The sequence below is a fragment of the Gossypium hirsutum genome, chromosome A11 (assembly GCF_007990345.1).
Source record: "Gossypium hirsutum isolate 1008001.06 chromosome A11, Gossypium_hirsutum_v2.1, whole genome shotgun sequence".
Classification (NCBI taxonomy): Eukaryota; Viridiplantae; Streptophyta; class Magnoliopsida; order Malvales; family Malvaceae; genus Gossypium; species Gossypium hirsutum.
The window spans coordinates 119,784,164-119,810,641 of record NC_053434.1 but is presented as its reverse complement, the minus strand read 5'-3'; the positions used below and the strand labels follow the sequence as shown (position 1 = coordinate 119,810,641).

General features: G+C 34.5%; 2 protein-coding genes and 1 long non-coding RNA gene across 9 annotated transcripts; 1 reads left to right on the top strand and 2 right to left on the bottom strand.

Moving 5' to 3' along the window:
- Positions 1 to 1,106: 1,106 nt before the first annotated feature.
- Positions 1,107 to 9,045, bottom strand: LOC107962536 (disease resistance protein RPV1). Of its 4 annotated transcripts, XR_001701662.2 has the most exons (8): positions 7,700 to 9,036; positions 5,646 to 6,744; positions 5,259 to 5,299; positions 4,390 to 4,630; positions 3,210 to 4,244; positions 1,550 to 3,105; positions 1,390 to 1,459; positions 1,107 to 1,286 (listed from the first exon to the last, which is right to left on the bottom strand). XR_001701662.2 is itself a non-coding variant. In XM_016898970.2 (7 exons), the coding sequence occupies exons 1-7, from the start codon at positions 8,185 to 8,187 to the stop codon at positions 2,442 to 2,444; spliced, it is 3,489 nt and encodes a 1,162-aa protein (XP_016754459.2). In that variant the 5' UTR covers positions 8,188 to 9,038; the 3' UTR covers positions 1,855 to 2,441. The 4 variants fall into 4 exon arrangements, 3 of the variants coding, with proteins under 3 accessions (XP_016754459.2, XP_040936053.1, XP_016754467.2); XM_016898970.2 differs by lacking the exons at positions 1,107 to 1,286; positions 1,390 to 1,459 and having other exon boundaries at positions 1,855 to 2,459; positions 2,539 to 3,105; positions 7,700 to 9,038; XM_041080119.1 differs by lacking the exons at positions 1,107 to 1,286; positions 1,390 to 1,459 and having other exon boundaries at positions 1,855 to 3,105; positions 7,700 to 8,119; positions 8,214 to 9,034.
- Positions 9,046 to 9,959: 914 nt separating this feature from the next.
- LOC107963149 (uncharacterized) lies at positions 9,960 to 11,188 on the top strand. The gene is made up of 2 exons (XR_001701869.2): positions 9,960 to 10,618; positions 10,865 to 11,188. It is a non-coding gene; the product is annotated as an uncharacterized lncRNA (long non-coding RNA).
- Positions 11,189 to 12,033: 845 nt separating this feature from the next.
- Positions 12,034 to 25,498, bottom strand: LOC107963139 (disease resistance protein RUN1). 4 transcript variants are annotated; one of them, XM_016899726.2, is made up of 5 exons: positions 24,743 to 25,498; positions 24,234 to 24,469; positions 23,371 to 24,143; positions 23,018 to 23,058; positions 15,512 to 15,793 (listed from the first exon to the last, which is right to left on the bottom strand). In XM_016899726.2, the coding sequence occupies exons 1-5, from the start codon at positions 25,228 to 25,230 to the stop codon at positions 15,775 to 15,777; spliced, it is 1,557 nt and encodes a 518-aa protein (XP_016755215.1). In that variant the 5' UTR covers positions 25,231 to 25,498; the 3' UTR covers positions 15,512 to 15,774. The 4 variants fall into 4 exon arrangements, with proteins under 4 accessions (XP_040936050.1, XP_016755215.1, XP_016755211.1 ...); XM_016899722.2 differs by having other exon boundaries at positions 23,371 to 24,469; positions 24,743 to 25,496; XM_041080117.1 differs by lacking the exon at positions 15,512 to 15,793 and adding an exon at positions 16,814 to 16,924 and having other exon boundaries at positions 23,371 to 24,469; positions 24,743 to 25,496.
- Between the last annotated feature and the right edge of the window lie 980 nt (positions 25,499 to 26,478).

Genomic DNA, 26,478 nt, shown 5'->3' with positions numbered 1-26,478 from the left:
CCTAATCAAGTTTCGTAGAAGAAATAAAAGGAAAAAATAAAATAAAACTACAGTTTGCATATGTTGGAATATGTTAATACGCCCATTTTATGTGTTTATTGTGCTTAATTTCCATAAATTCTCGAATGAGATGTCATTAATTTTGGGTTTATTATTTGATTTTTGATTAGGTACAAAAGTAAAACCAAAAAGTAAAAAAGAGTCAAAGATGTGGACTAGACCAAAGAACAAAGTTGATGGACAATGATTTTTTTGAAAATTTTTATTTTGGAGATTTTATTTGTAAAAATAATACTTTTAATTTTTTTATTAGGATAATATTTTATGTTTTGATATTTTAAGATAACTCTTTATAAATACTAGATTAGATAAAAGAGTTTTAAGTAAAATTAGATTTTTAGATTATTAATATATATGTATATATATTGCGTCGGTGTAAGAGATAGACACCATTATCTTGTAAAGTTGTATTGACATCAAGTAAAAAAAAACTAGTTGATTCGGTGTTGATAGACGTACTGTTGAAAGTACCGAATCAATCGTCTATCGTATTCGGTCTACGGAGAAACACATTGACGTATCTAAATAAGAATTAAGAGGACATTGCTTGTTTAAACTCTCTTAATAGCATAAATACCGTCTAAAGCTAGTAACCAGTTAGCAGAGGCTAATCTAGGGGGCTGGCATGGGCCCGCCCCCCTTAAAATGGAAAATTGTTATTTAGGCTTTGTATTTTTTAAAATTTTAAATTAGTAAAGGTATAATTGCACTTTGGCCCTCTAAAAATATAAAAATTTGATTTAATCCTTTAAAAATTATAAAGATATATACTATAAAAAGTTTAAAATTTCATTTGTTCCCCAAAAAAATTGTTACATCTTCTTCCCTGCTAGTTGGTATATATTAAAACTCTTGAATTAATACACCATTTATATAATGTATATCAGATGAATTGGAAAATAGAAGGAAATTGGTGACATATATTACCATTTTTGTTTTGTTGTAATATTTTGGCAGATAAACAAATTGTAGTACAAAGTATGGCCTCTGCTTCTTGTAGTGGATGCTATGTTCTGCCGAAGAAGAGAGCCAAGAACTAACCAAAATTAAGAGAAAAATAGGATAAATTTCTTTTATGAAAAAAAAAAAAACATAAAACTCTCTACATATATGATAGTTAAGTGATTAAATTTGGAAAATGAAGAAAGCAGAGCAAGAAGTAGAACCATTTTGATGGGTAGCATGCTAGCTTCATAGGTGTCTCGACATCAATGTCCAATGGGTACCTTTAAAGAATTTTTAGACAGAAGCCCTTAAATTGAAGTCTATGAAATGATAGATATGAAGCAAATAGAAAATAGAAGAAAATAAATGAGTGGTATGAAGTACCTGTCATGTCATTCCTTGTTGGTATAAACTTCAATTTCAAATGTGTAAACACTGGAGGATTCAGCTCATGCTGACAAAAAGAAATTGGTATAAGCATTGTCTATTGCACTTGTGAAATCATTATGATTTAAAAGTATAAAACAATTAGATAAGTTAGCACCTCTGAGCAGTATCCAATTGTACAAACATTTACTGTAACTAAACAGAACTTCATATTTTGTGCATGGACAGTGGACAACCACAAAGCCATTGTCTATGCTTTTGCAGGGCAAGTTTTAACAAAGGGCCAAACATCATCTGCAATGATAACAAATACACATACCCATTAGTGCCTTAGATTTGCACACTCCAAATATTCTGAAGCAAGATCAAAGTTGGCTGAAATTCCAAACAGCTAAACGGATGCCCTGCAGCAGAAATTATTGTGAATTTTAAACAACTCAGGATTATGCTTCAGTAACAAAATTTGACTCAAATTCTGAAAAGAATCTATAAAAATTTATTGTTTTTGGTTTCTCTCGAACTTATCAGAATCATTCAACTTTTTATTTGCAATGCGAAACACTTGAGATATTAGAAGCATGTCCACAAACACTTTACTCTTACAATCCAACTTCACATTTTCCTTGAAAATTTGATAACATATCACGTGAAGCCATGCAGATTTTCAAATAGAAAGAAATCATAGATACTAGACCCACAAGTATCCCATAGCTTTTCGTGCTGATAGGAACTAATCATCTTTCTTAACCTTTATTCCTCTAAAATTTCTCTTTTCCAACAAGGCACTATTAGGAATGTTAAAATCAGGTGGTGGTGGAATATTTCGACTATTGAAAACATGGTAAAGAATCTATTTCTACCATCAAACAAAAACATGGGAAAAAGAGAAACTTATAAAATTAACTAAATAGGAGAAAGAATCTTGAAAAGGCTAGTCAAGTATTATTGCTTCTTTTCTGATCGGCCCATTATAAAATTGAAAATTTTTTGCATCCGTTTCGGCTGCGGCCCTTCTTCCTCTGTTTCCTCGTGGGTATTGCGTTTTCGTTTTACACGGGAAGTGCTACCTGCGGATCCATCGTTGTCAGTAGAGTGATGATGGATATGTTCCAAGTTTGGAGAAGATTGAGTGGTATGGCAGTGCACCTCTTTTATTTCTTCCAAATCTTTCTCATACATTATTCTAACACCACACTTCTTCACCTTAAGAGAAGGATAACCAAGTGTGCCTTCGAAAGACATCTCGAAAGACATCTCATCGCATTCATGATCAGAGCAATCCATTGTCCATAAATTATTGGTTTCCCATTCACCACATTCATCCTCGAAGTATAATGGATACAATTTATCACGCGAGAAATAACAAAGAAACAGGTGGTCCTTTGTTATGGGCTCCGAATATTCTCCACCAAAAGCAAAGAAATTCGATGAGATCCATCCAGGATTCCTTCCTTGAAAATCAGATCCGTTATAACTAGATTGTCCAGAATTTCTACAACGGATATAAGCTCTACCACCGACAACCTTTTCCTCAGGACCACCCTCATTGACGAAAATGCAGCAGAAAGCAACTCCAATCCATTGACTGTCATTCTGAATATTGAGAGGCAGAGGTATGTCAATTACAGAGCCGCCTCTCTGTTGGCTGAACCATTCTGGGATTTCATTTCCAGGTATAATAACGTCAAACTCTTTTCTTGAATTCGCAAATGCCTGCAAATTAAAACATCAGTCTTTCTTGAATTTGCAAATGCCTGCAAAATAAAATATCGGTGGTTCTGTAACTAAAACCATGAAAAAAAGGGAGATTAATCAACCTTAATATGTGTTTTCAGCAATGTTATTGCACTAATGTTCTCAGCCAATCTATAGCAGTTAATGGCCATAAGGTGAGCACAATCAACTATCCACTCACTTGTCATTCTTGCTAGAAGCACAGGCAACGATTCAAGCTCACTGCAATTTGACACCCCAAGCCTTTGAAGATTGGAAAGACGAGTAAGAGACGCAGCTATGCTGGTGAAATTGTTACTACTAAGACCAAGAAATCTCAATGAGGAGAGACCAGAAATATCACTTGGAATATCTCCACCAATATTGAACAGGCCGCAATTTGACAATGTAAGATATTCAAGCCTGGAGAGTCGTGTAAGAGACCCCGGTATGGTGTTGAAATTGTTACCGCTGAGATCAAGATTTGTCAAAGAGGATAGACAAGATATAGCACCAGGAATATCTCCTTCACCAAGACTGCAGTCCCTTAGAGTCAACTTTCTTAATGAACTCAAACCTGATAATGAAGGTAGCATTAGAGCTATGGAATTCATCCTTCCTCTTTGGCTTACCTTGAAAAGAGAAAGGAGATTTCTTTTTAACTTAGACGGACCCTTGCATCCACTGAAAGACAAAATTTTAAGATTTTTCAATTGAGAAATGAAGGAGGGTGGTTCTTTTATGGCTGTTTCACTCAAGTCAAGCTCTTCCAAAAATTCTGCTTGCTGCAAATTCTCTGGCAAATATTCAACTTTACAGCAACCAGACAGATGAAGAGTTTTTAGATGTTCCATTTTCCCATCAATATCTGGAAACCTTGCAAAATTTGAGCAACCTGAAAGAATTAAAGTTTCAAGGGATTCCATTCCAATTTTGGCTGGAAGACTCCTAAGACTTCTACACTCTCTTAAATTCAAGAGTTTAAGTCTCTTAAGCACTCCAAGTGATGGATGAACATCTACTAATCTGGTACAACCTTCCATAATCAAAACTTCGAGATTTGGGGCTGTTGTAAAGTCTGGTGTCTTGATTAGGTTTTGGGACTCTTTAAGGTTGATTATTTTTAATTTATACAAGGGCTGTACAAAACAAAAACATATTACTCAGAAAACAGAAAACATAATAAAAACTCATTTTTATTATTTTTATTTTTATCTTATTCAAATTGAACTGGTTATATTAAAACAAGCTAAAACACAAGGAGTAGATGAATTTAATTCTTACTCTATTCCCTTTCCATAGTTGTTCAATGTGACTATATGGTAAGAGAAGAACGACAAGATTATCCGGTTGAAAGCTTGAAGGCAATGATCTTAAAGGATATCCTGTCCAATCTAAAAGTCGTAGCTCATTAGAAAGATATTTGAGATCATCACAATTTGAGAGGCAAAGCACTCTAAGCAATCTCAAAGTTGTCATCTTCGAGAAGGCATTGACACTCAAATTGAGTATCTTGCTCGATTCCCTAAAAACCATAGGAAAAACAAAAATAAGCATTAAAATATACAAAACATTCAATACCTCAAAGCAATGTTTCTCCAATACTATTTTTTAAGGACTTGTATCCTGTTCTTATATCTAACACGTGTCCAAATATGGATATTGATATATGATCCTTCAAGAACTCATTAAATACATAAAAAAAAAGCTTTTTAAAAAAATCACACATACCCATTTTGGACATATATATCTATCTAACACTCACATTTGACTTTGAATTACCTAAGCCTTAGAAACTAAAAATAAAATTTTGATTTATATTGGTGCAATGATAATGCATAATTCTATTCATTGTTACTGAACCAAACTAGGACACATCATTAAAAATGAAATCAATTGGTTTTATTTTTAAAAACTTTTGATGACATATTAAAATTTTGTCCACTAAGATACATTACGAGTGCATCAAATACAAGCACTTAATATTAGAAAGGATATATCTCTAATGTGTTTGTTTTGAAAGAGTAATGCGTAGCTAGATAAATTTTATAAATATGACATTAAATATTCAGCCTTAAAGGTTTTTTCCATTGATTCTTATTGGATACTTTTACCCAAAAAAATAATAACAATATTAATAATACACATCATACCGTTTATTGTCGATGATCATGCCTTCAATTATTTCTGTAACCTAAAAAAAAAAGAATAAATCAAAATAAATGGTGTAAACAGTATGATAAAACTTATAAAAAAGTTGCATACATATTTAACACTATCATAACCTTTTGGTCGCAATATAGTATATAAAGCATTTTAAATGAAGTAAAATATTTCTAATGAGAGTGATTCAATGAAATTAAATATTATTTATATAAATCCTTACTAAGTTATAATCAGCAAAAGGAATTTATGTCAAAAGCTCCTGAATCTCAATTTTTTTTTTTTGGACTCTACTATATAAATAAATTCCTCTAAGTCTTTTTTTTAATTAAAAATTCTATAAAAAAATAGAATGTAAGTTTTGTTGAATGACTTACTGTGTTTTTTGTTAAGACATGATGGACATCTTTTTCCTCCCACAATCTGCAACGTTTTCCAGGTTCATTAACAGATTTTTCCCTAACAATTTTTCTTCCCATTTCTTGTATCAAGTGATGCATCCACAAATGCTTGTGTTCATCAACTTTTATGAGAGATTTCTTAATGAGAACATCTATTCCAATATTTGAGAAAAATTCACAACCATCCAATACTTTCATTATAAAATCTTTCTCCTCTCCATTGAAGAAGCATGCTATATCTAGAAATATATTCTTTTCGCTTTCTTCCAATCCATCAAAGCTAATTCGAAGCCTATCGAGAATTTCTTTGTTAGAATTTCTTTTAAGTCTTTCAATTGCACTTCTCCATTGAGCTACATCTCTACCGCACAAAAATGAACCCAAAACTTCAAGAGCTAAGGGGAGACCACCAGCATAATGTACAATATGCTTAGAAAGTTCAATGAAATCATCTTTCAATGTTGTATCACTACCAAAAGCTTTCAAATTAAAAAGCCTAAGGGCATCATTAGGATTCAATGTTGTAGGCTTATACATATCATCAACTCGGTAAGATTGAAGCAAATGTTCGTCTCTTGTCGTTACAATGATCCTACTTCCTAAACCAAACCAATCACGTTTTCCAACCAAGCATTTCAAGTGTTGTAGGTTATCAACATCATCAAGAACAACAAGAACCTTTTTGCTAGACAACCTGCGGCTAATTATGGTATTCCCTTCATGAACATTGAAAAAATTAAAGTATTCATCAAGCAATATCTGGGAAAGAAGTTGTTTTTGTAAAAAAACAAGTCCACATTTATCCGAAACTTCTCGAACATCAGCAAGAAAAGTTTTACCTTCAAAATGAGGTGACATTTGAGTATAAGCAATCCTTGCAAGAGTTGTCTTACCAATGCCACCCATTTCGCAAATTCCTATAATACGAACATCATCTTCCCCAATGTCTATTTTTGAATACAACTCCTCCAAATGTAAACTAATTCCAACCAACTCATCAGGAACAACAGGATAGGTCTGACATAATTTCGCTGATATCTTCTTAACAATATCTTCAATAAATTCTGATTCATGCCTATAAAAAAATATCATTTAATTCTTTTAAAAAATTTGTTGCATCATAATATAGTGTGGAGCAAACAAAAAGCAAGAATAAGAAAGCGAGATCTGTTACCACATCAAAATGCACAACTTTCTCTTTAGTTGAAATATTGAACTTTACAATTAAATATGTAGCAACTATATTTTGCTTGGGTAAAGCTAAAATTGAGTTCGAATTTTATATTTTTTAAATCTTATTATTTCTTATTATTGTAATTTTATTATTAATTAGAATTATAGCTATTATTTATTAATAAAAGGGAAAGGAAAGAGTTAAAAGAGAGAGAGAGAGAGAGAGAGAGAGAGAGAACTAAAACAAGACACACCCAGCGACAGGGTGAGCCAATAGAAAGACAGAAATAAAACAAAGAAATTATTTGCATGCCTAAAATAGTTACATTTCGTTGTTAGGTATGTTTTTAGAAAACGAGGGAATATTCTAGAGCCATAATAATTTATGAGTTACGGTCGAAATATTTAGTAATTATTTATCGTAGAAGAATACTCTTTTCCATTAATAATCAAAGTGATTGTTTTAAAAGTTTTTAATCATGAATTTTTATGGGGTTGTAGCTCGAATTTTTGTTTTAAAATAAATTCATTTTATTCATAATAAAATTATTTTATAACAAGAATTATTTTTAAATATTAAATATAAATTTAAGAATAGCACATGATTACATGATACCTTTTATCACATGTAACTGTACAATCAATTTTAAAATTTTATTAAAGGTTCCACCAAAAAAATAAAAAATTATATATTCTTAAGTGGGCAATCACACCTAACTAAAACAATTGAGTGGTGACCAAAAAAATAGTCTAGCGGACCTGAATACTGTTTCGACAAAACACATATATAGGAATATCCAAAAAAAATAACAATCTTGTTAGACACTAAAACTAGAAAATAGAGAAGAAAGAATGACCTGTTATTTAAATGCCATCCCTTGATGTTAGCCACTTCCCTCAAAGCATTTCCCCACCTTTGGATCTTTTCTCTATCTTCCTTATATCTCTCTTGATGTTTTGCAAACGCTTCTTCAACTTTTCCCTTCTGTTTTCTTAAATCGGATGGATCTACATTGTAGAATATTGGAAATACTTTATGTTCCTTATCCTTTTTTTGTTTAACTATCTCAGCAAGCTCCTCCAAGCACCAACTTGAAAAGGCATAGGTTTTTGAAAAAACGATGATCGAGCACCATGATTGTTGAATTGCTTTAAAGAGTTCAGGTGCGATCTCTTCACCCGCCTCCAACTTTGGATCATCTCTAAAGGTGACAATCCCACGCCTCGTTAGAGCTTCGTAGAGATGATCTGTGAAGTTTTTGCGAGTATCTTCACCTCTAAAACTCAAGAAAACATCATATTCCTTTTTAGAAATGGACGATGGAGTTGAAGGTAACGACAACATGAGGATATATGAGAAGAAAAAGATACCTCAATCTAGTGCTCAAAATCAGAAAATAGTTCGCTCAATACCACAGAAAGAAACTGGGAACAAGGGGTTGATGAGGATAAGAAAGAGAAAAGCAGATCTACAAATAGATGAGGGATGATGTTCTTTCCAAGAAGGTGAGGGTTGATTTTACGCCGGGTATATATAATAGTGCTGTTGTTAAATTATTTTTATGCAATTATTGAATGAAGGAATCATAATTTCAAGGCTAGTTTAATTAATCGTAAGTAAGAAATAAAAATGTTGGAGGGTTTGTATTTTACGTACTTAACAAAAAGAGTGGGGTTGTTAGGGAAAAATAATAATTAAAAACATGTGATGCAAACGTATTGGCTGATTTTATATCCGATATATATAATAGTGCTCTTGTTAAATTATTTGTATGCAATTATTAAATGAAGTTTAATTAAAAATGTTGGATCCAAACAGAGAACCTAATATAATATAAGGGGCTAAGCATGAAATTAACCCATTAATTTCCCAATTCATTCTCTAAAAAGCTGAAGAGGCTGCAGAGAGCGGAGCAACACCGGTGGAGTTTGTAAAGCCAAAGACTATCTATCCTTCCTTTTGCTAATTAACAGCCCACTATTCGATGATGGCGCTCTTCTCAGGCGGCTATCACTTTGTTCTTTCTAATTATCGGCAAACGACTGGCATCAAAAACCCCCATCCCCGTCTTCATTCAAAACATCTTCGCAGCTTAAACTTGGATTTTGCTTTGCACCAGAAAGCCAGAATTAGTAATACTATTGTGAGTGGCAACACCAAAAACTGCACTGCCACCTTCAATCTGATTTGGCTTATGATACCGTCTCTAAATATCAAGTTTTGGATACATCTGTTTAAAAAAATAATCATCTTCGTTTTTCTAAACGATGTGGGGTTAAATTAAAATAGTCATTTTAAGGGTGAAAAACAGAGGCGGATACTGAGGATGGCAGAATTTCCAGAACATAGAATATTGCCTTTATTTTATGAATTTTGATGAAAGTTGGTGAAATATTTAAAAATGATATATGTGTAGTTTTATTCGAATATGGCTAAAGTGTAAAAATCTCATATCGGATGAACGATAATGCGACATAAATTCAACAAATTAGTAAAGCATAAAAATAATGATAATAAAACAAAATAACAATACGCATAATTTAACAACATTAATAATAAAAAATGATGAAAACGATAATAATAATAATAATAATAATACCAACAACGAAAATAATAATAATAATAATAATAATAATAATAATAATAACGTAAGTAAATACGAAAAGGAAATATATAATGTAATATAAATTAATTAGTTTAATAATATGATGATAATAATAGTGATAATACAATAACAATAATAAAGTGGAAAATAAATAATAATAATACATTAAGAATAATAATAATATACTAATAATAACAATAATAGAAAATAATAATAAAAATAATAAAAATACAAAAAATATTGAAAATAAAATAGCAAATTAAAATATAAATAAAATTAAGGGAGCAATTTGTAAATAAATACATAAATAATATTGGATAGTAAAAAAAACATACTCAATAAAAAATAAAATAAACAAAGAATAAATAAATAATGAATTGGCAAATAAATAGATTTATTAAAAAAGGGACTTAATCGGGATAAAAATGAAATTAAAGGTAAAAACTATAATAAAATAAATAAATAGGGACCAAAATGAAATAAAAACAAAAAACGAGGGGCAAAATTTAAAGAAAAGAACAAAATAGGACCAAAATTAGATGTGCGAACGAAGGCGGGGACCGATTAGGGAATTATCCCTATTCCCCAAACGACACCATTTCAGATGTCGACCTCTTCAAACGGTCTTAGGGCCAAAGTGAAAACGAACTAAAATTAAAGGAAAAAATTTTAAAGAAATAAAATAGAATTGGACTAAGTTGAAAAAGATTGAAAAAACAGAGGGATCAACAGTGTAGATAACCCATTATTAGAGAAAACACGTGGATCCCCTGAGCAATGGATCAAGTCGACCCGTTTCGCGTCAAAACGACGCCGCTTAGCGCCTGGGATGCTAAATCAAAACGACGCCATTTCTTGTTGTTATAAAAACCTAAATTTTTTTTTCAATCTCTCATTTCAACCCTAACTCTAAAAAAAACTAAAAGCTTTCCCCTTTTCTCTCCTTTCTCCCTTCTTCTCCGGCCAATATGGTCATCGTCCAACCACCATGGCTGTTGGCCTCCAGCGTTGGTGGCCGCCGTATATGGTGGTCGGAGTAATACGAAAAGAGGTCTTTTTGACCGTTTGGTTCTCCCCAACCCTGATTTAAAACCTAAAATTCTAGAAAAAGCCTTTTAAAAGTAAAATAAAACAAACAAACCCTTGGTTCCCCTCTCCGATCTCAGAAAGGTAACTTTTTTTCTTTGAATATCTATATATGCATGTTCTTTATTCGAAAATAAACTTGCAAAGGAAATAAAAGAACAGAACGAAAGACCACCTTGATTCTTTTTTTATCCGATTGCTATTTTTTTTGTGTCTCCTTCTAAAAAAATTACAATGAAAAATGTTTATGGCTTTGTAGCCGAGTGATTACAGTTTTTTTTTGTTCTTTTTTGCTGCTATTTCTTGCTGTTGTGTGGCCTTTTCTTGTAGGTATAAGGCTGGATGCAAGTGTGGCATGCTAGTACGCGGACGTGGAGGCCGTTCGGAGGTTGCGCTGTAGGCTGGGGGCTGCGACGCGCCTTAACAAACCCTAGGGTTTCTTATTTTTTAATTTTCGGGCCAATTTAGTTGGGTATTATGTAGTTGGGCTCGGGTTATGATTTTGGGCTGTGTAAATTGGACAGTGGACATTTTATTTTTGTTTATCTTATGGTTTTGGGCTCAGGCTAAATTGACCCATTACATCAATTAATGCGTAGGATGTGTCAACAATTTATAATTTGTTTTTTACTATAGCGCAGTTGTTGTCTTCAACCCCATTTTCAGATTCAAAAGTTTCTAATGAGCCTTGCCTTTAATTTTTGTAAATTTTGACTTATTTTATATCGGATATATAATGTGTAAATTATTTGTATGCAATTATAAAATGAAGTTATCAATACTTTATTAAGTTATAGAGAAGCTTTGAGGACATCTATCGGTACCCATATGAAAGTATCGGTACCTTATTCTTTGTATTGATACATTTTTATTGTTAACTTAAAATTTATATTTTGAAGCTAAAAACAATGTCGGTGCTTAGCTTGAGTATCGATATCCATGCCCAATTTTTGAAAAGTTTGAAATTTGGTCCTTTGACATGTTTGAATTGATTTATTAACATTTATAAGTCCAATTAATTCTTATTTTTGTTTGTAGATCCTATTATGTATGAAATTGGGAAATGACTTAAAGTATTTAAATTTGAATGTAATTTGTATGTAACTATTTCGGTGATTGTAGTAGCATCTCACAGCTTGGGTCCAGAGACCAAGCTGGGTGAGGGGTGTTTGTAATACCCTAAATCCGGCCTAGACAAAAAGACTAAGTTTAGAAAGTCACGAAGTCTCACCAGACCAGTCATACTTAAAGCAAGTCTTCCACTATAGTTAAGTTATAAAACATTCAATACTCAAAACATAATCAAATCCTAGAAGTTTTGAAATACGAATTCAAAGTTATAGATTCACTCACATATAAACATAGTAAGTACTACAAATGACTGAGTCCCCTGAAATTCATACGAATAGTTAGAGTGTTGCAGCATATAGTGAAACATAATTGAACTATACTATATATAAGTACTCGGATGATATTGAGTGTCCAGATACAATTTGGTATCATCATTCAAGTGATAACCTAAAATAGATTCAGACACAAAATAGTCCGAAAATACAGCAAATCAATTATAGATGCACATATAACACAAAGACATCAGTAGATACATATATCATGTTGATACAAATACAAATGCAAATTCCCTAGTCCAACCGCTACACACCATCTCCATTTCCCCCTCCTTTACACACTAATAGGTATATTATACTCGTCCATCCCTACACACCTCATTGTGTCGGTATGACACGTTGTAGCGTTTACAGTCTCACTGCCAAATTAACATAATATATGGGTGGTTTGACCACCGATTCAATACAGAACACTTCATTCACTTCATACCCTCCCCACATGCTGTTTCAGAACAAATATCAATCACATATATATAACATGGTTGCAAAAATAGCCAGACATTTTAATATACAAAAGCCGATATCAGAAATATCTATCTCATTCCAATGTCCAGGATCAAATAACATTCATGATAAATAGATTCGTACATCTTAGTTCAATTCATACTACGGCTTACCCCACCTTGCACATCAATTACCACACTAACAGGGATTCAAAATTCAGGCTCACACACTCACATGACCTAGCACACGCACATGTGTCTCAAATATAAACTCAGTGAGTCACACACCTGTGTGACTCTAATATGAACTCGGTGAGTTACACAGCCTAGACACGTGCCCATGTGTCTCACCCATGTGACCCCTGCATCTCATTACCCACACATGGCCTTTCCGATGCCCATGTGTTTACAAATTTGAAGTCAGGGAGTTACACGGCCTCCACATAGCCATGTGAGTCACATGGCTAGCACACATGTCCGTGTGGCCACCCGTGTGTAGTTAACACTCTCGATTCTGACAAAGAAAACACAGAAAAAGACGAGTTTTAACACCCACCTGTTACTCAACACTGAAGAAGCACCTAATTGCAAAATCCAAGCCTGAAACAAGTCTAAAACACTCAATTCAATCAAACTTCACAAAATACACAACCACCAACAATCAAACATCGTCGAAACTTTTGACTCACTACACTAAACAAGTGAAAGATTACTTACCACGGATTCCTAGTACTCACTCAATTCCTAAGTAAACGATAGGCGTTAGGCGTCTTTTAAATTCCTCCATAATGTATGGAAACAACGCATAACAAGTTATCAGACCTCAAGACTTTTGAAAACCCCAAATTCACAATAACAAACTTTATGAAAATATCGACTCAACTTACCTTGAAACACACCAAAACAAGCAAACACGCGATCTAACGAAGCAATTTATACAGAAGAACATACAACAAAAGAAAAGAATTAAGGAAATATGAACAGAAAAGAAAGAAGGAAAAAAATAATTTTGGAAAGAAAAAAATGAAGAAAATCGTCAAATCAAAGAGGGAAGGACATTTAAATTTCAAATCAATTTTTACTGAATATGCAAAAATAAAATCATTGTTGCAAACATAGTAACTTGAACATAGAACTAAAGAATAGACAGACATTTAACTAGTGAACCAACAAGCTCATTCTTGACATAATCTGCACAAAACTAAACTTGAACAAAGAATCCTAAGTTAAGGGTTCAAGTAAGAAACATAACAAAATTCTAAAATTTATGTAATTCAAACCTCAAACCTTTAGTGAGCAAACAGAGCACACAACCACAGAAGCAGACACATATTCATTGACACAACTTAGCAATTAAAACTCAAATTTTGAGGCGTTACTGTGTTGCAAAGCTAATGTGTAACAAGACATATATATAAATTGAATTCAAAACATGCATAAAAGTACAAACCATATTCGTTTCTTGTCTACGACTCTCGCCTTTCCTTTTTCTCGAGACAATCTAACATCATCTTTAGCTACGTACAATAATATAAGTATAGAAAATATATGAGTTTTTCATCTAATCACATTAAAAACAAATAATCAAACATATTTTACATTTTATTCATTTTAGTCCTTATATATGAAATACTCATATTTTCCAATATTTAATAGCGGATCAAAATCTGATTTCATATCCTTTCATTAGAGACATTATACTTTTAATCTATAGCATAATTTATTAAAAATGATCAATTTATTAAATTTCATCCCTAAGGTCACAAAATTATCTTTAAAGCTTAACTTGATTTCTAAGTTTACTAACAAACAATCTCTTCAAGTTCAAGCTTAATTTTATCAATTATACATCAATGATAACTTATTAGACATCTAACAATTAAAGAAATCGATACATGGGTAGCTAAACCAAACTCTAATGATTCAAAATTCAAAAAAATCTTAAGGAAAGAACTTAATTACCTTGATTAATTTTGGATTAAAATGAAAAAGAAAAGAAAGAAGTTTTTCCTTCTTCTTCTTACCTTGGGACGACCAAACACAATAAGAAAGATAACTTCATCTTTCTCTCCACTCACTTTTAAAATCTTAATTAGATTAATTAATCATCATTAACAATATAATGTTAATAAGATAGTCTTAATTAATCAAGGCAATTAAGATCAGTGGGTGTAATCATACCATTGCACTATCATATTTTATTAATGATCAATTTATTTCAAGGTCCTTAGATTAATTATTAATTAAGTCCTCAATTATTTTCTAAATTAAAATTTAATAGTGATTGAACTTTTAAAATTTACGTCCTAAACTTTAATTATTGATTTTCTCGACCTAATTACATGTTTCTTAATATATTTTTATACTAATTTTGTCTATACTTCCGTTCATATTTTCTGTCTCTAAGTGAATATATAATGAAAAAAATTAATAAAAAAATGAAACCAATCAAAGGGTACACATTTCAATTATATAAAAAAATGAATTAAATGACTAAAATTTTAAATAGAATATGAGCTCATGTTCAAAATGAGTATGAATGAAAATTTTAATTTTTTTTGGTATACAATGGAAAGATGATATCTTGAACGCAAATAAATTTAGAATGATTACTATAAATGAAATAAAAGATATAAACAACGTAGATGTGTAAAAGAAATTCAGGACAAGGTTGGTTAGGTAGCTTACCACAGTTAATGCTTCTTCGATTGACCCATTATAAAATTCAAAAACTTTTGCATCCGTTTTGGTTGTGGCCCTTCTTCCCCTGCTTCCTTGTAGATATTATGTTTTTGTTTTATGTGAGTAGTGCTACGTACTAATCCATCGTTGTGAGCAGAGTGTTGGTAGATGTGCTCAGAATTTGGAGAAGATTGAGTGGTATGGAACTGCAACTCTTTTATTTCTTCCAAATCTTTCTCATACACTATTCTAACACCACACTTCTTCACCTTAACACTGCGTCCAAATGGATCTATGAAAGACACCTCAAGCTCATCCCATTTTTTATCTAAGCAATCTGTTGCCCATAAATTATTGGTTTCACAGTCACCATATTTATCCTCCAAAGAAGATGAATATAAGTTATCACGAGACCAATAATGAAGAAAAAGATGATCTTTCATTATGGGCTCGTTACGTTGTTTACCCACCAACGAGCCTGTCCAATCAATCAGTCGAGGATTTTTACAGTAGATAAATGTTCCACAATTGATAACCTCGTCATCCCTTGAAGCGTCATTATTGACAAAAATGCAGCAAGAAGCAACTCCAATCCATTGACTATCTTTCCGAAGGTTGATAGGTAGCGGTATCTTAATTGAAGAGTCACCTTTTTGTTGGCTAAACCATTCTGGGATTTCACTTCCGGGCATAATAATGTCAAACCTTTTTATTGAATTTGCAAATGCCTGCAAAAAAAAAAACACAAGTGGTTTGGTAACTAAAACCATAAATTCTAAATTTTTGAGATTTTGTAAGGGAGAATAAAGAGATTAATCGACCTTAAGATGCTCTTTCAGCAGTGTTACTGCATTGATATTCTCAGCCAATTTGAAGCAGTTAAAGGCTTTAACGGCACCCGAGTCCACTGAATTGCATACTTTTGATGGACTTGCAATTACTTCAAGTGAAGAACAACCATCTATCTCCATATTTCTTATGGTTGTTAGAAGCCCAGGCAATGATTTAAGCTTCTTGCAATTTGATAATGCATGCAATTGAAGCCTGGAAAGTTGAGTAAGAGCCAAAGGAATGGTGATGAAATTGTTACCCCTAAGTTTAAGATAACTCAAAGCGGATAGACCATGAATATCCGCTTCACCAAGAGTGCACATGTTGCAATTTGACAAATCAAGAAACCAAAGCTTCGAGAGTCGAGTAAAAGATGCAGGTATGCTGATGAAATTGTTACCACTAAGATCAAGATCTGTCAAGGAAGATAGGCTAGAAATATCACTAGGAATATCTCCTTCACTAAGATTGCAGTCCCTTAGCTTCAACTCTCTTAATAAACTCAAACTTGACAACGAAGGCAACATCAGAGGCATATTTGGTCGTAACTTAGATGATGGTCCTTTGCACCCATTGAAAGACAGAACTTTAAGATTTTCCAATTGAAAAATCAAGGATGGTGGTTCTGTTATTGCTGTTTCACTCAAGTCAAGCTCTTCCAAAAACTCTATTTGTTGCAAATTCAATGGCAAATATTTAATTTTATAACAACCAGAAAGATCAAGAGTTTTTAGACTTTCCATTTTCCCATCAATCTCCGGAAACCTTATAAGACTTGAGCAACCTGAAAGAATTAATGTTTCAAGAGATTCCATTCCAATTCTGGTTGGAAGACTCCTAGGACTTTTGCAGTCTCTTAAATTTAAAAGTTTAAGCATCTTGAGCACTCTGATTGATGGATGGACATCTACTAATCTGGTACAACCTTCCATAATCAAAGCTTCAAGTTCTGGTGCTGTTGTGAAGTCTGGTGTCTTGATCAAGTATTCAGACCCTTTGAGGTTGATCATTTTCAACTTACACAAAGGCTGTTGAAGACAATAATAAATTAGAGAGAAAACATAATAATGCTATTTTTTTTACCTTAATCAAAGTTAAATAATTTATATCAAATAAGCTAAAACACAAGGATAAGATAAGTTAATTCTTACTCTATTTCCCTTCCATAGTTGTTCAATGTGAATATATGGTAAAAGAAGTTGATGAAGTTGGTTCAGCATGCAGCAAGCTCGACAGCATGCAGGCCATGAAGACCAAGTCATGCAGGAGCTGCTGATGCAAGCTTATTTTGTTTATTTTGTAATTCCTAGTCAATGAAATGTAATCTTAGTTCATTTCTAACTAAGTTAGATTGTTGACTGATGTAATTAGCTTATGTATGAGCTGTAAACACAACTTTGTGTAAGTTTACAAGCCAAAATTTCAAGTTTCCATGTCATTAGTGGAGGTAGGTGATGTTTAGGTAATTACTTACTGTTTTTGACAGGCTTAGTGCCTGTTTTATGTATTGGCATTGTGCCATTATGCATTTTATGAATGAAGTTCAGTTTGTTCATCAATTTTTCTCTTCATTTTTCTTAGCTTTTCTTCCTTTCTTCTGCTCGAATTCTCTTGTTTGCTCAGCAAGTCTCGAGACTTGCTTAACAAGTCTGCACTGAATCTGTTAGTTTCAGTTACAGCACCAACAATTGGTATCTAGAGCCTATTTCTTAAGGGATCTGTTACACAAATCCATGGCTTCATCAAGCTTTTCACCAGCTGCACCTCAAGTCTTCAATGGAGAAGGCTATCACATATGGGTGGTCAAAATGAAGACCTACCTGCAGGCTTTCGATCTGTGGGAGGTGGTCAACTCTGATGTTGAACCAGAGCCACTTAGAGCTAATCCAACAGTAGCTCAGATCAGGCAGCATGCTGATGAAAGGACTAAGAGGCACAAGGCTATGTCTTGCATCCAAAACTCAGTGTCTGATGTGATTTTCACAAGGATTATGGCCTGTGAATCACCAAAACAGGCCTGGGACAAGTTGCAGGAAGAGTTTCAAGGGACAGAGAGGACAAGGCAGCAACAGTTGTTAAACTTGAGGAGAGATTTCGAGAATTTGAAGATGAAGGAAGAAGAAACTATCAAGCAATATTCTGACAGGATTATGGCTGTGGTTAACAACATCAGGCTCTTTGGAGAGCAGTTCAATGAAGCTAGGATAGTGGAGAAGGTTATAGCAACTCTGCCTGAGAGGTATGAGGCAAAAATCTCATCTCTCGAGGACTCAAGGGACCTGTCCACCATCTCCCTGACAGAGTTGATCAATGCTCTATATGCTCAAGAGCAGAGGAGAGCAAGCAGACTGGAGGAGCACCAAGAATGTGCCTTTCAGGCAAGAACAAATACTGCCTACAAAGGCAAGAAGGCCTGGAGAGACAAGCCAAAGAATGATGCTGCAAGGAGAGAAGGTCAGACTTGCAAGCACTGCAGAAAGGCTGGTCATTCAGAAGAAAAATGCTGGTTCAATCCAGATGCTGTGTGTCAGCATTGTAAGAAGAAGGGTCATGTTGAGAGAGTCTGTAAGAGCAAGGCCAAATCAAGGCACAATCAGTTTCAACAGATGAAAGCTGAGGCTCGAGTAGCTAAGGAGGACAGTGACCAAGAGGAGCAAGTTTTTGCTGTGTCATGCTCGGCTGCTCAGGAAAGGTCCTCATCTGGTTGGCTCCTAGACAGTGGATGCACCAACCACATGACACCTGATGCTGCAATCTTCAAGTCTTTAGACAGAAGCTGCAGAACTAAAGTCAAGATAGGAAATGGTCATTTTATTCAAGCTGAAGGCAAGGGTGATGTGCTGATATGCACCCTTACAGGTACCAAAGTGATTTCAAATGTGCTGTTGGTGCCTGAAATTGACAGAAAAATGCTCAGCATAGCTCAGTTGCTGGAAAAAGGTTATTCAGTTGTGTTTAAAGACCACCAGTGCCAAATCAGTGATCCAAGTGGATCCAAACTGATGGCAGTCCCCATGGCTGATAAGAGCTTTGTGGTTGACTGGACAAAGAAGTCAGACATTGCCTACACAGCCACTTCAGATGAATCCAAGCTGTGGCATCAAAGACTGGGACATGCCAACTTCATATCGATGGCCCGAATGATCAGAGAAGACCTGGCTGAAAACTTCATCAACTCAGTGGACCATGATGATGTATGTGAAGTATGTCAGCTAGGAAAGCAGGCCAGACTCCCATTTCCCTCGAATCAAGCCTGGAGAGCCTCTGAAAAACTCCAACTGGTGCATACTGATGTGTGTGGCCCTATGAAGACTGAGTCATTAAGTGGAAACAGGAATTTCATACTGTTCATTGATGATTTCTCGAGATATTGCTGGATTTACTTCTTAAAACAGAAATCAGAAGTGGCCACTGTGTTTTGGAAGTTCAAAACTGCTGCTGAGACTGAAACAGGCTGCAAGGTGAAGACCATAAGGTCTGATAATGAGACTGAGTACACCTCAGCTCAGTTCCAAGCCTTCTGTGATAAGGCAGGCATCAAACATCAACTTACCAACACATATACACCTCAGCAGAATGGGGTAAGTGAAAGGAAGAATAGGAGTTTGATGGATATGGCCAGGTGCTTGATGATTCAGAAGAATCTGCCTAAAGCACTATAGGCAGAAGCAGTTAACACTGCAACATACATTCAAAATAGACTTCAACCAAGGCTTTGGATCAAAAGACCCCATTCGAGGCCTGGTTTAGCTTCAAGCCATCACTGGCTCATCTGAAGGTCTTTGGATGCATCTGTTATACACATGTACCTGCTGTTAAAAGGGACAAATTGTCTGAAAGGGCTCGACCTGGTGTTTTGGTGGGCTATAGCACTGTTAAGAAGGGCTATAGGATTTTAGATCCTTCAACAAACAAAGTGTCAGTAAGCAGGGATGTGGTATTTGATGAGAGGTCATGTTGGAACTGGGAAAGACATGAACCTGAAGAAGTTTCTGAAGAACTTGCAGCAGACCAAGCTGAGCCAGACCAAAATGTCCCTGAAATGGATATTGATGATGAACCAGTCAGAGGAACAAGGCCATTGGCTGAAATTTATGAAAGGGCTCATGTAGCCATAGCTGAACCAAGCAACTTTGAAGAGGCTGAGGCTCAGCAAGGGTGGAAGCAGGCAATGGCTGAGGAGATCAGCATGATTGAGAAGAACCAGACCTGGGAATTGGTTGAAAGGCCAGTCAAAAGGAAGGTGATTGGGGTGAAATGGGTGTACAAAGCCAAGCAGAATGCTGATGGTACCTTGAACAAGCTGAAAGCAAGGCTAGTTGTCAAGGGGTTCAGTCAGAGGTATGGCTTGGACTACCTGGAGACCTTTGCACCAGTGGCCAGGCTCGACACCATCAGACTGCTGATTGCCTTAGCAGCACAGCTCGAATGGAAGATCCATCAACTTGATGTGAAATCAGCCTTTCTGAATGGTTTCTTAGATGAAGACATCTATGTTGAACAACCACAAGGGTTTGAAACAGCTGACAGAGAGCATATGGTCTACAAATTGAAGAAGGCCCTATATGGATTAAAACAGGCTCCAAGGGCTTGGTATAGCAGAATCAATGGCTACTTGACTGATCTGGGATTCGATCGAAGCAAGAGTGAGCCAACACTGTATGTCAAGAAACAAGGGACACAAATACAACTCATTGTGTCCCTGTATGTTGATGATCTTCTGGTGACAGGAGGAGATCGAGTAGTGCTGGCTGATTTCAAGACCAAGATGCAGGAAGTGTTTGAAATGTCTGATCTTGGGGAGATGTCATATTTTCTTGGAATGGAGGTGTCTCAAGTACAGAATGAGATATTTCTAAGCCAGGGAAGCTTTGCCACAAAGATTCTGACCAAGTTCTCCATGCAAAACAGCAAGGCAACTAAAACACCTGTTGCTGTTGGAGAAAAACTATCGAGCCAAGGTGATTTTAAGAAAGTTTGTGAAACAACCTACAGGAGTCTAGTTGGTTGCTTGCTATACTTGACTGCCACTAGACCAGACATCATGTATGCTGTAGGATTACTCTCAAGGTTCTTGCATTGCTGCAATGAGAAGCATTTCCAAGCTGCAAAGAGAGTGCTGAGGTATGTCAAAGGCACTTTAAACTATGGTTTGAAGTACAGCAAAGAAGGAAATCTGAAGCTGGTTGGCTACACTGATAGTGACTGGGCTGGCTCGGTAGATGACATGAAAAGCACTTCAGGGTATGCTTTTAACCTTGGTTCAGCCATGTTTTGCTGGAGCTCAAAGAAGCAAAGTCTAGTAGCTCAATCTACTACTGAAGCAGAGTATGTGGCAACAGCAAGTGCTGTCAACCAAGCCATATGGCTAAGGAAAATATTGGCTGACTTGAATGTACATCAAGAGGAAGCTACTGAGATCTTCTGTGACAACCAATCTGCAGTAGCAATTGCTAAAAATCCAGTGTTCCATGGAAGAACAAAACATTTCAGCATCAAGTTGCATGTTGTTCGAGAAATGGAGCAAGCTCAGGAAGTAAAACTGATCCACTGTAATTCAGAGGATCAACTTGCAGACATTTTAACCAAAGCCCTTAGTGTCACAAGGTTCGAATGTCTAAGAAAGAAGCTAGGTGTTTGCTTCATGCAAACCAAGGAGGAGTGATGAAGTTGGTTCAGCATGCAGCAAACTCGACAGCATGCAGGCCATGAAGACCAAGTCATGCAGGAGCTGCTGATGCAAGCTTATTTTGTTTATTTTGTAATTCCTAGTCAATGAAATGTAATCTTAGTTCATTTCTAACTAAGTTAGATTGTTGACTGATGTAATTAGCTTATGTATGAGCTGTAAACACAACTTTGTGTAAGTTTACAAGCCAAAATTTCAAGTTTCCATGTCATTAGTGGAGGTAGGTGATGTTTAGGTAATTACTTACTGTTTTTGACAAGCTTAGTGCCTGTTTTATGTATTGGCATTGTGCCATTATGCATTTTATGAATGAAGTTCAGTTTGTTCATCAATTTTTCTCTTCACTTTTCTTAGCTTTTCTTCCTTTCTTCTGCTCGAATTCTCTTGTTTGCTCAGCAAGTCTCGAGACTTGCTTAACAAGTCTGCACTGAATCTGTTAGTTTCAGTTACAGCACCAACAGAAGTGCAGCAAGGTTATCTGGTCAAAAGCTTGAAGGCAAGTATGTTAAAGGATATCTTATCCAATCTAAAAGTCGTAGTTCATTAGAAAGATATTTGAGACCATCACAATTGGACAGGCAAAGCACTTTGAGTAATCTCAATTTTTTCATCTTCAAGAAGGTATTGTCACTCAAATTGAGCACCTTGCTCGATTCCTTAATAACCATGAGCAAAACAAATATGAGTTTCAAAATATAAAAAAAAAACATTCAATGTCTAAAAGCAATGTTGCATCGATTTTGTTTTTTTAAATACCTACATCCTACACTTATATCTAATGCATATCTGAATATGGTATTGAGATATGATTGAACATATTAGACAATAGTCTATCTAACACTTACATTTGACTTTTAATTACCTAAGCCTAAAAAACCAGAACAAATATTTTGATTTACGTTTGGTGCCAGTGAACCAAATGATGGCATGTTATAGCCTAGTTCAATATTGATATATATTGTCATTACATCAAATATGAACCATTAATATTAGCAAAGACAATAACATACATCTCTTTAAATTTTCTTTTGAAAGAGGAATGTGTTTCTATATAAAAAGGACATAAATTTGAAGTGTGTATTTTACATCCTAATGTATAAAAATCGATCATTCCAAATTGAAATAATCAGAATTATGCTCTTTTTCTTCAAATGTTCTATTTTTTCTTTCCTTCCCAGTTTCCACTATGTAAAGCAATAGTGTGAAGGGAAATATATTTTCTATTCAATTTTCCATCTTTTCTACCAAGCACACCTATAGAAAGAAAAATATATTTTCTATCCCTTCAAATTTTCATCCTTCCAATTTTTTTCACTATACCAAGCAAAGCAAAAAGGGTTTTTTTCTTTCATCGTTTGTTATTGGATTTAAAAAAAAAATAATGACAATATTAATAGTACATATTGATAAATTTATATTTATGTTTTCCTACCTTTTATTGTTGATGATCATGCCTTCAATAACTTCGGTGGCCTAAAAGTAATCAAGAATAGGCAATAAGAAGGCAAAATAAATGCTTTAAATTGTACGATAAAACTTATGAAAATTTACATACATGTTCAACATTATCACAATCTTTTGGTCAAAATATAGTAAATAAAATATTTTGAACTAAGTAAAACATTTTCTAATGAGAGTAATTCAATAAAATTAAACACCTATATTACGAATCCTTATTAATAATTATAATCAATAAATCCATACGTAAATCAATTAGACTAAGCTTTGGATTTACATCATATATTGATAAAAAAATTGGTATGTAATTTTTGTTGGATGACTTACGGTGGTTTTTGTTAGGACATGATGGACATCTCTTTCCTTCCACAATCTACAACGTTTTCCAGGTTCATCAACACACTTTTCTTCAACATTTTTTCTTCCCATTTCTTGCAACAAGGCATGCATCCACAAATATTGGTTGTCATCAACTTTTATGAGAGATTTCTTAATGAGAACATCAATTCCAATATTTGGGAAAAAATCACAACCATCCAATACTTTCATTACCAAATCTTTCTTCTCCCGATTGAAAAAGCATGCTATATCTAAAAATATATTCTTCTCCTTTTCTTCCAATCCATCAAAGCTAATTCTTAGTGTCTTAAGAATTTCTTTGTTAGATTCTTGTTTAAGTCTTTCGATTGCACTTCTCCACTGCATTATATCTCTACCATACAAAAATGAACCCAAAACTTCAAGAGCTAAGGGAAGCCCATCAACATAATGTACAATATGTTTAGAAAGCTCAATGAAATCATATTTCGGCACTGTATCACTATCAAAAGCTTTCAAATTGAAAAGCCTAAGTGCGTTGATAGGATTCAATGTTCTAGGCTTATACACATCATCAATTCGATAAGATCGGAGCAAATGTTCATCTCTTGTTGTTACAATGATCCTACTCCCTAAACTGAACCAATCACGCTTTCCAACCAAGCATTTTAAGTGTTGTACGTTATCAACATCATCAAGAACGACAAGAACCTTTTTGCTAGACAACCTGTGGCTAATTATGGCATTCCCTTCATGAACATTGAAAAAATTGAAGCATTTATCTGGCAAAATTTGAGAAAGAAGTTGTTTCTGTAAAGGAACAAGTCCACATTTGTTTGAAACTTCTCGAATATCAGCAACAAAACTTTTACCTTCAAAATGAGGTGACATTTGAGTGTAAACAATCCTTGCAAGAGTTGTTTTACCGATGCCACCCATTCCGCAAATTCCTATAATGCGTACATCGTCTTCCCCAATGTTTATTTTCGAATACAACTCCTCCAAACGTAAGCTAATTCCAACCAACTCATCTTGAACAATTGGATATGTCTGACATAATTTTGCTGATATCTTCTTAACAATGTCTCCGATAAACTCTGATTCATGCCTACAATGAAATAAAAAATCGCTGCTATCTTTCAAATGCACTTTTTCGTTTTTAGTGCAGTGAATCATGAAATATAATATAGTTGGAAGCAAACAAAAAGTAAGAATAAGATAGTAAGATCTGTTATAGCATCAAAATACACAACTTGCTCGTCAGTTGAAATATGGGAATTCTCAATTAAATACAAAATTATAAAAAAAACATGCAATCCAAAAAAAAAACCAATTTTTTAGTCATTAAAATTAGGAAATAGTGAAGAAAAGGAAGAAATACCTATTATGTAAATGCCATCCTTTGATGTTAGCTACTTGAGTCAAAGAATTTCGCCACTTTTGGATCCTGTCTTTTTCTTCCTTGTACCTCTCTTCATGTTTGGCGAAGGCTTCTTCAACTTTTTCTTTTTGTTTTCTTAAATCGGATGGATCCACATAATAGAAAATTGGATATACTTTATGTCCGTTAACATTTTTTTGTTGAACAATCTCAGCAAGCTCCGCCAAGCACCATCCTGAAAAGGCATAGGTTTCCGAAAAAATGATTACCGAGCACCATGACTGCTGGATTGCTTTCAAGAGTTCCGGTGCGATCTCTTCGCCGGTCTCCAGCTTTGGATCATCCCTGAAAGTGATGATCCCACTTCTTTTTAGAGCATCGTAGAGATGATCCGTAAAGTTCTTGCGGGTATCTTCACCTCTAAAACTCAAGAAAACATCGTATTTCTTTCTGGAAATTGATGAGGAAGTCGAAAGTAATGACGACATGACGATTTATGAGAAGAAAAAAATATGTGGATGTAGTGTTCAAAATCAGAAAATAGATCGCTCAATCCTTAGAAACAAAGTAGAAACAATGAGCATGAGGAAGGAGAAAATTAGATGAAATTTACAGGGAACAACAAAGGACTTTTCCAAATGAATCTTTCTGTATGATAATACCTATGAAAGGGAGTCGGTAACAATAAATTCGGGGGCCATAGATGAGCGCTAGATGTTCTTTTCGGGAAGACTGCAAGAAGGTGAGAGTTGACAATTGCTGCCTACTTTAATTACAACTAATAACGATAAAGTTTTAACAGTTTTTTTCACTATTAGCGTCACATCTGATAGTGAAGAAGAGGCCCAATAAGATAAACAGGCAATGCGCGTAGGCGTAGGTCTTCCACTATCACCTCTGGTGTGCCACTCGTCAGTTGAGAAACCTGGGGGAGCTATCTTTGTGGTACCAATGACTGGGGGCAGGGGCCCATTATATAAAACAGGGCAACTGAATCATATGCTTTGAAGGTGGAGCCTATTGCTACAGAAGGGAGGCCGGACTTTTCCAACTATGGCCTTATTTATTGCTAATAAGATAATGCAAAAAACGGGCTATGACTTGGAAAATCCTGTCGGACTAAAAACTGGGAAGGGGCTTGACGAAGGCACAAAAGAATACATTAAAAGAAGGGGAGGCTATCCGCTTTCCGATGTACGGCCTGGGGTACATCCCAGATTATGGAACGAGAGATGGGTCAGAATTTGAAGCTTATGAGTCGTCCACTACTTGTTAAAATGTGCCACAATTTTATGCACTTTTTGTAAATTTAAAATTTAGTCCCTATATCATTAATTACTAAATTATGGGTAAATTTTTATTTTGATTATTTAATTAAAAAATTATAATTTAATCATTGAACTTTTCAAAATTATTTTTTTGTCACTCAACTATTAAGTGACACTTTTTTAGTTAGTATAATATATGTGGATGTAGTGTTCAAAATCAGTCACTCAATACCTCAAAAACAAGAAGTAAATGAGGATGAGGAAGGAGAAAAACAGAAGAAATTTACAGGAAACAACAAAGGACTTTTCTAAGAAATTTGTGTATACGTTTCCCACCTTTTACTTTTCCAAATGAATCTATCTTGATAATACCTATGAAAGGGACTCGGTAACAATTAACTCGGGGGCCATTGATGAGCGTTAGACGTTCTTTTCGGGAAGACTCCAAGAAGGTGAGAGTTGACAATT